Source organism: Dermacentor albipictus, chromosome 9 (genome assembly GCF_038994185.2).
Source record: "Dermacentor albipictus isolate Rhodes 1998 colony chromosome 9, USDA_Dalb.pri_finalv2, whole genome shotgun sequence".
Lineage (NCBI taxonomy): Eukaryota > Metazoa > Arthropoda > Arachnida > Ixodida > Ixodidae > Dermacentor > Dermacentor albipictus.
In genome coordinates this window covers 39,410,242-39,421,706 of record NC_091829.1, presented here as the reverse complement: position 1 = coordinate 39,421,706, position 11,465 = coordinate 39,410,242, and the positions used below count along the sequence as shown (strand labels likewise).

Sequence of the window (11,465 nt, the reverse complement as noted above, 5' to 3'; positions counted from 1 at the left end):
TTTTTTTTTCGTCTTTTCTGTTCCGCGTTTCGCTTACCCACCAGTGTAGGGTAGCAAACTGTACGCTCGTCTGGTTGACTAAACGGCCAGAGTTGAGCGTCGACCTCTGATACAATGATGCATCCAGGGATCCGGGGATTGCAGAAGTGGAGGCTGCGCCGGCTCCATTTTGACCAAAATGTTCCGTCCCGTGTAAGGACACCTTACACGAGACCGCACCTCGTCAAAGAGCCGTACCTCGTCAAAATTGTGAAAGAAGTGCGTACCTTACACGACTCTATACGGCACTTTGGTACAACTGGGCTTTGTATTCTATTCCCTTTCAACGGAAATTAGTGAAAAGTGCTTACCACTTCTCCTGTATTTTCGGTGAACTGCGATGCACTGAGGAACCGAATAACACACACTTGCAAACATCGTCAGGACGATTTTTATTATTATTGTTATGTCGGTGTTGTGTTAAGTTGTTACTTTGACTGGACGCCAGATTCGGGGTCGTTTTATTGTTTGTCGGCATTGCTCGACGCGATTGACAGCGAAGCGAAATATGCCACCGAGATTCAAACCACCGGGATAGCGGCCAGCGAATGGCTAGAGCGTAGAGTCCTGTCAAGTTTAACTCGCAGCATCGATTCATCATTCCAATGTCCATCCACCCTCGCAGTATTGCAATGTCAGGTGAATACGTTTTCTACGGTTGCGCGTTTCATCGAACCTCTCTGTATGGTTGGTTTGTTCGGCTATCTCAGGCACGACGCACTTTCTCTTCCTTTGCACAGAACCCCAAAAATACGGACGTGGAGCCCTTGACTCAGATTGGAAATCACCGGTATTTCCGCTATGTTGCCAGGGCGGCAACCTATAGCCATGCGATGGAAAACACAGTGATGTCTATCACAAGGAAAATTCGCATAGAGGCACTAGCCAATAAAATTCAGTCATTAGGTGACGTCATGGCGGACGCGACCTTACTTCAATATCGGCGTCGTGAGGTCACTGGCTGCAGGTGCAGCGCGGCTTAGCGAGAGCTACTTGAACTGAATCTCAAGGTTGGTTATCGAGTGTTGGTCCCGGTCATTATGATTCTTGCTTTTTCACTGTTTCGGTGAAAAAATTACGAGCGTCACTGAAGTACACGTAGTAAGTGCAATTATCCACTGGCGTTACCGACCACTCTCCGTCCCTGAAGAAGTCACGCTACCGACAAAATGGCCCCTAGATGTCGGCAAAATATAAAATGCTCGTGAAATAACGCTGGTAGTGAATCAAGGCCTTCATCTGGACCGGATAAATGATTCGGATGTGAAACAGCCATAATTTCTTTCTATCCCAGATGAGTCTTGTTAGCATGCACAGGCGCATATATATCTCCGCAGCAACCGACCTGCTAAGTTCTTCTACACAAGGTCGCTGAAGCAGCGGACACGGTGAGGGTGATTGGTTCTTTCAAGTCTTCTTACATTTATCGCCATTCGGCATATTGATTGCCCGTAAGGACTGCAACAGGCCAATGACAAAGTGTCGGTCTGCCGTATGACGAATGGCCGCGGAGTGCACTTCTGGGAAACCTTGGCACAGACAGGTCTTACCTGTCGAAACTATAGCACGAACACGAGTCCGTTCCGCCTTCGTTAATCAAAAACCTTAGCACCAACAAGAGTGTGGACAACCCTTACTGGTTGAAACCGTGGCACTGACCGGAGCTCGAGCAACTCCTGCGTCGTTCATATCCTCACGGATATTATTTTGTTTCTGTGCCTTCCTGGCAATCAGTGACACACACAAAAAAAAACGATCAATGATCGATCTTGATGGGACGAGGGCTACGTCAATCCCTGAACTTGGACTTGATGGACGCCGGCAGCGGGATGATGTGCGATATGACGTTGACGAGGCAGAAGGAGCCCACGAAGGCGAAGCAGAGCCCAAAGTTGAGCCAGTACTGGACGTCCACTTCGGCTTGGCCGCGGCCCATGCGGTACTTGTGGCCCAGGTAGTGCGAGCCGTTGACGAAGAAGCAGCGGCCACTGTCCACGTTGGGACCGCAGGCGCTGCCGTTGAGCGACGGCAGGTTCTCCAGGCCCGGATGCATCTCAAACTCGTTCTGCTGCACGAACGCTGCGGCGTACCGCTGCGACGGAAAGAAGAATTCGTTTTATGTGCAGGCCTGCGTTCTTTTAGATAAGTTCGTCTCTATAACAACGTGCTGAGAGCTTAGCTCAATCTTTAACGGTGTCATGGGTGTCCCGTTTCTGCGGTCGTCCCTTATCCGCAGTGCGCTGTTATTCACCTGCACTTATGCCTGAACAACTAGGCCAAGATTTTCGTTTTAGTCTTGAAAGGGGACTCTAGCTCCAGGGCCACGTTTTTAGAAGGAGGCACGTACGTGAAACCCTCAAATGTTTTGTTAGCGGATTAAAGAACAAACCTTTAAAGAAATCGTTAAATTTAAAAGAACCTAAATTGTAGTGATTGACTACAGCAAATAGGTTGAGTTACGTCACCATGATCGTGCTAAACCAAGAAGCCTGTCAGTGCCCTCCTGTAGAAGTATGTTTTCATCGTTCGCCTAAAGAGGTCATTTCCGCTCTTCGATGTACGTGTTCACATAAGGGACCGAAAACCAACTAGAAAACGCCGTTTCACAAATTTGTCACCGTTATTTCCTTCACAGTGACTTCCTTTTCCAATTACGTGTTGTCGCACCACATCGATCATCGCCGCGAAGTTCGAATTCCAACAGCCACACTAAGGCTTTCAGTCAGACAGACAGACAGACAACGAACTTTATGTAATCCTGAGGAGCTACTGTCAGGACCTCCTAACGGGAGGCCATTGCAGCCGCTGGCCGCGCCCACGTAAAGGACAGAACGCCGTGACGCTCCGCTCTTTCCTGGGCCCTCTGGATAGCCTGGGCTTGCTTTCGGAGTACCGTGCTTCTGATGGACTCCTCCCATTCGGCTTCGCTGGAGATGAAGTTGTTAGGCAACGCGGGACATCGCCAGAGCATGTGAGCCATTGAGCAAAAGGTTAGTTTCCTTTTTTTTTTTTTGAACTCATCACAGCAATGAAACCGCCTTGACACCATTGAGTCATTGACATTAGTAATGGAACCACATTGACATTGTTGGTAACATCTTCCGCAAGGCATCATCTAACGTTTTATAATTAGGAATTATTAACGTGGTGTATTGTTCACTTGATTTCTCGGATTTGCAAACTAATCCGGAAAGTATCAGCTAACATTGCATAATTAGGAAATGTTAATGTAGTATATTGTTTATTTATATGTCTTAATTATTTGCTCCGCTTCTCGTTTGACGACTGCCCCGTGCAATACCCTTGGACCTTTTTTTTTATAGAAAGGCAGGGATGTTAACCAGTCAAGGGTCTGGTTGGCTACCCTACGCTGGGGGAAGGGTAAGAGAGAGAAGGGAGAGAGAAGGTGTAGATACGTGTACGGACAGTACTTGAGTTAAAGCCGCTCTCGCAAACCAGACGTTCTGAGAAAGCACAAAAGTGCCTTCAGTGCCTTGAGGGCAACATAAATAAAGAGATATGTCAACACCGTCCTCATAAAGTACGCGGTTTCATCGTTCGCTAAACGATAAGCACGTCCTCGCTTCACGGTATACGCGTTCGAACAGGGCCGCTATTTTGTAGCGATGCCTCATGCCTTATTCTATGCTATTCTTATCATCCACCACACACGGCCGCCTGATCGCGTTGATAATGTGGGCAGACCGTCGCTCTGACCAGTGGCCAAGCGCGAAAAGCCCGAAAAAGCATAGAATCGGAAAAGCCATCGCTACAAAATACCGGTCCAGAGCGAACGTACGGCGGTTCTCGAGCTCACCTGCAACGTGGCGTAGGTGAGGTAGTACGTCCAGTCGGGCAGCACGACCAGGCTCCGCACCGTGCCGGAGGCCAGCACCGCGCACAGCGACAGCACGCAGGCGGACCAGCGGAACGAGGCGAACGAGCTGCGCACCACCATCATCAGGGCGACGGTCTGCTGCTCGGCGAGCGCGTACAGGCACCACATCACGCCGCAGAAGGTGGCCCAGCGCTGCCAGTCGGCGCGCAGACCGGTGCCGCTGCAATTGCAGTCAAGCCTCATGTGCTTTCACAATTTACGCGAACAAACGGAGGCTGTTGAAAACAAAAAAAAAAAAGCCGCAATGAATGCCTCGAGCAACTGTCGACCTCCTTAGACGTGACCTCCACAACATCACGGAGCAAGAAAGCGTAACAAATCGTAATCAGAAGCAAGTTGATCAAAGCAACCGTACAACTGACAGTCACAGAGTTACGAAAATCATTATACGAAGGTTCGTCAGAACGAGAATCATCCTATATGTAAACCAGGATTGAAGTATAAAACGTCAAGGAAAAAAAGATGGCGCCGACAAGGTCGAATAGTAACGGTTATGCTGACTGTTGCATTAATGCGATGCAGCGGACCCGATACCTAAACATCTGCCTGGTTTCTGCTCCGATTTCGCAAGTATTTAGGTTGCATTTTGCAACACTTTAGATTTTGTGCCACGTTGTGAGTATTACTTGCCTACGTTATTCGGAATAAAAACGGAGTGAGCGTCGTCTCGGTACTCAAGAAATGTTGATTTTGCTGCAACGCAACGGTGGCGCCATCTGTCGCCGTTTACGGTGGAACGCGCATTTAACCTAGCGGCGACAGATACAGGCTAGGCTTTGTTGCGCCGTAAGACGCATACTCTCTTGAGCGGCGTCCCCGAGAACTACGTGCTCTTCTGGTTCACTGTGGACAAAACACAATTTACCCGAGCGGCTCATTTTAAAACAGCACCCACTGCAAAACCCTGCCTTTTCGCAACTTTTGAGCAGAAATCAGAAAACAATTTACTTGGAAGGCTCATGTACACCTAACGCTTCTACTTATAAAACACTACAATCAGTACCTGCTCTTCTTTTTTTTTTCCTGTTGAGCAAAAGCCAGGCACGACCAACGGGCAATATTTCGAATGGAATAGCGATACTTCAGCGACAGCTCATTTCTGCACTCACGCGTAGATGATGGTGGCGCCGGCGAAGACGCTGATCAGGCTGAGCGGGATACTGAACAGCGTGTGGGTGAAGACGAACAACGGGCCTCGGTATTTGCCTTCCCTGCTCTCCTGGTAGTACCGTGTCCGATGCGGGGCGTCTGAAACAGGGCGTGTGGATATGTGTCAGCATACATGACTGCCGTTAGTGCTAATTATTTTAGCATTCTCCCCGTAAGAAAAATGTTCTAACTATACTTAAAAATACTTGATTATGAGACTAGAACGTAAGGAAATAGTTAAGCGACATTTACAACTGGATGGTGACGTTTGTGTGTTTTTTACAAAATCTCAAACGTGCATCAGGAGCATGACAATGATTTTATATCCGCATATCTTTAGGACCGTAACTCTGGCCTGATATATATTGAAAGATGAGAATAAAGCATACTTCTATTGGCTTTAGCACACAAAAGAATGAAAGGTCAGCCACACGCCGTCTCGGAGTGAATAAGAAATATTAAACAGTGGTGTAAAAGGCAGAAAGGGGTTGTCGGACCACTTCCGACAGGTCATACAGAGGGGGACATGCAATTAAAACAACCGAAAGAAGGTGCGGCGTGGCTTCCTGGCCCGAACCGCTGTACCACCGTTGAAGGGAGGAGGGGTAAGTGCAGGGACACGTGAGCCAGTGGTGGTGCGAAATTACCCGTGACCGTGGCGCTAAGTGCGGAGAGAGCGCACGCTCGCGCGCGCGTTGTACGGTCTAGGAGGAGGGCGAGAAAGCGGTTTTCCTTAGCTTGTTGCCGTCCTCAATCTTCGGCGGAAAGCACAAGAAGCGCGGCTTGTCTCCCTTTCTTGCTGCCGCCGACGGCGCAGTAGCGCTTGTCTTTCAGGCGTTGTCGCCTAGCTTATAGCAGTATACTCTGTGCAAAATGACCGCGCATGGAACCGTAACACAACCCCTGCGATGCCGGTAGCAGCAGCAAAGCGGCGGCGTCGGGAACTTCAAAACAACGCCCTCTACTTGCGTATAGCGCGGACGAAACTCGTGAACACACGTCGTCTGCTAGCGAACGAGAGAAACAGAAGTCGTCCCTATCGTTCGGCTTCTTTTAAGTGATTATTCGCTGTCCAAACAAACGCCCTGTTTGTATAGGCCTCTTCCGCGCAAGAACGACAGTGGCTAAAGACCCGTGTTGGAGTCGTGCCTCCGCATTTATGTGTGCGTCGCGTGTGTGATGGAAACGAGCCGTTTTACTCCAGAAAAAAAAAAGGGGGGGGGGGGCTGTATTGCCATACGGAAACGTCGCCTGCGTCCGTTACCGGATGCCGTCTGCTCGGCGAACGAAAGGGCGGAGCAGACGAATAAAGCACAAAAGCGAACTTCTGCTTTGGACACGAATGATCCCACACGCGCGTGCTGCACTGCGCTTAACCCTGGCACAAATAAAAAAAAATGGCGGCCCCCTTTCTTATTCGCGTGAAAACACGTGTCCCAGTTTTTCCATGACCGACATTGTGGGGAAGTTTGAGAGATGAGGGTTTGTTATCTGGTTCTTGTTTAAAAACCCACGCGACCAGAACTTTCTTCGTTTATTTAAGCACGTCCCTATAGTATAATCATTCTTTTCTATCTTGCCGCCTATTTCCTTGGACTGATTCGTCTGCTGCTATTTGCCATTTTTCGTTTGTCCTAATGAGAACGACTTGTTCAAACGTATAGTGTGACAGGCAGAAGTAGCAAGAAGAAGCGTGTCACTTGGTCGAGATACATCAAACATTTAAATCCATTTCTCGCTGTACAAAATCATCTATTTAACTTCCACGTTACGCATTTCAGGCGTTCAAGAAAAAAGATAAGAAAAAAAACATGACCGGCTTGAGAATCAGTGATGAATGCAAACGCGTGGTTTTCCATCTGGTTTCATTTCGCTAAACGCATTGCGTGACCTACTTAGAATACGCTTGAAATGGCGTTGGAAAAAGCGTCGCCGACGGATGTCATTCTGTTGCCTGTTTTATTTTTATTTATGTATTTATTATTATGTTTAGCCTTTGTGACAACCACGACTGAATCAGACACGCCGTATTCAGTCCTCATTGCTTGTTTGGTAGCGTTTATAAGGCATGCTGAATTATTCCATACCGTGCTTATACGTCTGAATCCAGCTATATCATATTCACGGTTTATAGTGCGAAGGGACGCAGACGCAGACTAGGTAAGAATATGTCAGCGTACCAACTTGCCCAACTGTTCATCCTTATACCGGCTATATCTGACTGTCAAAACTTGCAGCTTTTTAGCGCATCACACGTGCATCGCTAGCTAAGGGGTGGCACAAAGATGCACGCCGGCAGAAGGCCCTATACAGGCTTTGGGTAAAGGTGTCATTGGTTGAGGTTAAGCTATTAACGATAAAGCAATTCCAGCTGGCTATTTATTCTCAAATTATACCGTACATGCTCCTGCACTAGCCACATGATATTCCTTAGTGTGCTGGCTTCTCCAGCCGGACGCTTGTATAAAATAAATTCGAATTTGTCATGGGCGCAGACGCACTTGTTTTGGCCTCAGACGCCTTTTTATCGCTTTCCCAGCCGCACTATGCTGTTCGACTGTTTCGAGTGGCAAAAACGGGAAGAAATAGTTCTCGCACGACAAACATTGTAATGACGGGGAAAATGCAATTTCAACAAGGAAGGGACGAACCAGCCTGAAATCTTCGGGCACAATTCCTGACTGAAAAGTCAGTTCTTCAATGCAGTTTTGCATGTGGGGTATGATGGAAGCCTGCGCAAAATTTTTTAAACATCTACAACATATAGTTTTAGCTTGTATGGAAACTTTCGAAAACAGGGTCACCGGACACGTAAGCGTGAGAGGCAGGGTTGGTGGCACCACCTCGTGGTGCAGAACTCTACCAGACAGACGCAGAATTTTTATATTGCAGTAAACAATTGCATTCTGCGTCGCTGCTAGCGTAAAGGTTCGGCAATGGCGTAATCGTGAACACGTTGCACTTCTACATGTATGTTTTTCGACAAGAACACTCGCGTGAGACGAAAGAAATTGTGGTTAGAGGAAACGTCACAAAATATCATTAGCAGCGCTTTTTTCTGCCGCACACCTCTACTGCAACCACATAAATCGCAAACGGTAAGATTTAAAATTGAATTACATTATGGGGCTCTTACGTGCCAAAACCACGATCTGATTATGAGACACGCCGTAGTGGGAAACTCTGGAAATTTTCACCACCTGGGGTTTTTTCCCGTGCACCTAAATGTGAGTACCACGACTGTTTTCGCATTTCGCCCCTATCAAAATGCGGCCGCCGTGGCCGGGATTCGATCCCGCGACCTCTTGCTTAGCAGCCCAACACCATATATAGCCACTAAGCAACCTCAGCGGGTGCAAACGGCAATAAGATATGTTTGCGGTCAAACTACAACTGTTTGTGTTCTATAACTTATGCATAAACTTGTGTAACGTTTAGCGTGATAGAAGAAAAAGGCAGAGAGGGAGTTGCGCTGCTGAGCTAGGGGTCCCTGGTTCGATTCAGGTAGCGGCTGCTGCATTTCAACAGAGCGAGATGCAAAAAAGAAAAAAAAAACACTCCTGTACTATAACTTCGCGCTAACAAACCCCACGGGTGGTCAGAATTAATCAGGAGTTCCCAACTTACGACGGCACTGGTAATTGTATGGTTGTTTTTGGCACGTGTTACCCCAAACTTAAGTAATTGCATATTAGTTACGGTACATGCAATCGCTTGTTGCGCCACCCCGATGTAGTAGCATAATAGGTGATCAAGCGAGCTGGAGACCCGCCGTGGTTGCTCAGTGGCTATGGTGTTGGGCTGCTGAGCACGAGGTCGCGGGATCGAATCCCGGCCACGGCGGCCGCATTTCGATGGAGGCGAAATGCGAGAACACCCGTGTACTTAAATTTAGGTGCACGTTAAAGAACCCCCGGTGGTCAAAATTTCCGGAGTCCCCCACTACGGCGTGCCTCATAATCAGAAAGTGGTTTTGGCACGTTAAACCCCATAATTTAATTTAATTTTAAGCTAGCTGGAGCCAGTCACAGAGCGGTACACTGCTTCCACGTGACTACTTTCTGAGTCGTGACGTCATGACGTGTCCACCTTCCGAGAAATTATACACACTGGTTCGTCGAAAAGCAATAATGGAAAATGTGAAGAGCACTCCCAGGCCTGCTGGTATCTTTCCGAAGGTTTTCGGGGGTCTAGGGCTTTCGTTGAACGGAAGAAAAGATAAAGAAAACGAAAATATATAAATATCATATCCGTATGTTCCTCTTAAGTATAGGTCTTATACGTTTATCTGCAGTGGACTGGCTTCCCAGCTGCCGATCGCCGTTTTTCCCATAAGTTTCCAGTTAGGGTTTATTTCGAGAAGATTGCCTGCATACCTTATAAGCATGTCTTTTCTTTTCAGTTATCCTCACTCTAAAATCTCTTCGACCGACAATCCTCAGCAGTCTCTGAAGTCACCGCCGCCCGAGATTGATTTCTCTGTAGCCCCGTCGGCTTTCGAAAGTGGGCCGCCGACTGCTGTCGATACAACGTTGTGCCAACGGAAATCGATTCTACCTTAAAGCTCTATGAACTGATTGCTTGCACAGCCTCACTTGTGTTTTCTTTTTCTTTTTTTTAAATCTGGGCGAGTACTGTCTTTATTTTTTTGCGCCCTTGTCGGCCATATTTGCTCTCTGTCTCTCCGTCATACAGAGGCTTACGCGGCGTTGTAAGCCTTCATGTCGACAGACGTTGATCGTCTAAGCGCCGACTGTTCTTGAAAGCGCGCATGATTGAAATTTTGACTGCTCAGAGAAAAACGAAGAAAGAAAGAAAAGCGCGAGTTCTTGCGTAGCATGATATCCCGCTGGCTTCTTCCTTTAGTTCGCGTCGATTTGCACGGAACTCGAGTATATGGCAAATTTAAGCAGTGAAAAAATAGCCTAAGGCTGTTCGGTAAGAGAATTCCGAGATTGGGTCAAAATCGAGAAATCGAGTTTGATTGAATTATTGAGAATTTGAGTTAGAAAAACAATGGTTCAGGCCGAAGCAAGGCTTCGTCTTTCTAAAGTGTCTAAACTGCAAATACCATCGCCCGCTTTCTGGCCATGGTGTTTGTGTATATATACAGGGTTTCCCAGTTAACTTGGACCAAAGATCTTAAAGATACCCAAGAGCTCTCGAGAAATCGTACCGACAGCATAGTAGCCGTAGTCGTATGTACTTACGGCCAGTATTTTCTTTTCATCACGAAGCATTACTTAATTAATTACTTTAATTAGTGAACTTCTGAATTATTGCTTGAATATTGCTTGAAGTTGTAGAGCACATCAGATAACCTCCGAATCAAGCATTTCTTCACTGCTCAGCTTTGCCTCGTTGGCTTTTCCGAGAAGAAACAAAAGTGCGCGAAACATCCAAAATACGAAATAGGTACAGTCGCGATCAATTTGAAGGTGATCGCGCGAGCATCAACCGGCGGGCCTTCCAAGCAACATAGCGGCCGATTTCAGAACTGCGAAGATAAAAATTGCGCTGCCTTCTTCCCCTATTATGCTCTTCCAGGCGGCAACCATCACCCCCAAGATCAGCTCGCCACATTTTTGTGTTTGTTTTCCATTCATGGCAATGATCTGTGTGCGTCGCTTCCTAATGCATATCTTGGCTAACAATGACGCTTCTGCGCAAAAGCCCATAACGCAATCGAAATAAATTCGCAGGTTATGCCGTGAATGGTGACGGGAGTGACAGCTTTTCAGGTAACCCCAAAAGAAACAGAGGGGAGCTATCTGATGTTTCCCTCTCGACCGACGGTGATGACGTAACGTGGCGCTGCTCCTAGTTTTGGTCGTCGCTCGAGCGATCACCTTCAAATTGATCGCAACTGTACGCGCTCGCGCGCCGCTACTAAAGCGCTCCCAAGCTAATAGCCACGGACACACGGCTACAGTGTACACTGTAACATGGCTTTACTAGCGGCGGCAGCTCGATACAGGGATTCACGCTATGTGATGGTCGCGGCATCAAGAGAACACGATGCTGACGCATTCACAAGCGTAGCGGAGCCTTGGACGATGCGGCGACAAGAGAATGCAGCCGCATATCTTTCAACGGTTGCTTGTAGGCGCTTGAGTAGCGGCGTGCGGGTGCGCATATATTTCCTATATCGCGTCTTTCGCGGGCTTTTGTTTTTTCTTGGAAACGAACAACCAGGACCACTTAAGCACGAAATAAATGCTTGGTTCGGAGGGTATTTAAGGTGCCATATAACATTGTATTTAATACGTTTGCGATTCAAGCAATAATTAAAATGTTCACTAATTAAAAACAATTAACTAATTAATGCTTCGTGATGAAAAATATCCGGCTGTAAGTACATACGACTGCCGTTACTATG

The 11,465-nt window shown here is 47.4% G+C and overlaps 1 protein-coding gene across 3 annotated transcripts in view; it reads right to left on the bottom strand.

Moving 5' to 3' along the window:
* Positions 1 to 440: 440 nt before the first annotated feature.
* The window catches only part of LOC135916508 (ATP-binding cassette sub-family G member 5), a 77,674-nt gene continuing 66,649 nt past the window's right edge, over positions 441 to 11,465 (bottom strand). For all 3 annotated transcript variants that reach the window (XM_065449897.2, XM_065449899.2, XM_065449898.2), the window contains exons 9-11: positions 5,047 to 5,185; positions 3,857 to 4,097; positions 441 to 2,131 (exon numbers count right to left, since the gene is read on the bottom strand). In XM_065449897.2, the coding sequence (XP_065305969.1) occupies positions 1,829 to 2,131; positions 3,857 to 4,097; positions 5,047 to 5,185 (683 nt within the window). In that variant the 3' untranslated portion in view covers positions 441 to 1,828. The remainder of the gene's footprint in view (positions 2,132 to 3,856; positions 4,098 to 5,046; positions 5,186 to 11,465) is intronic.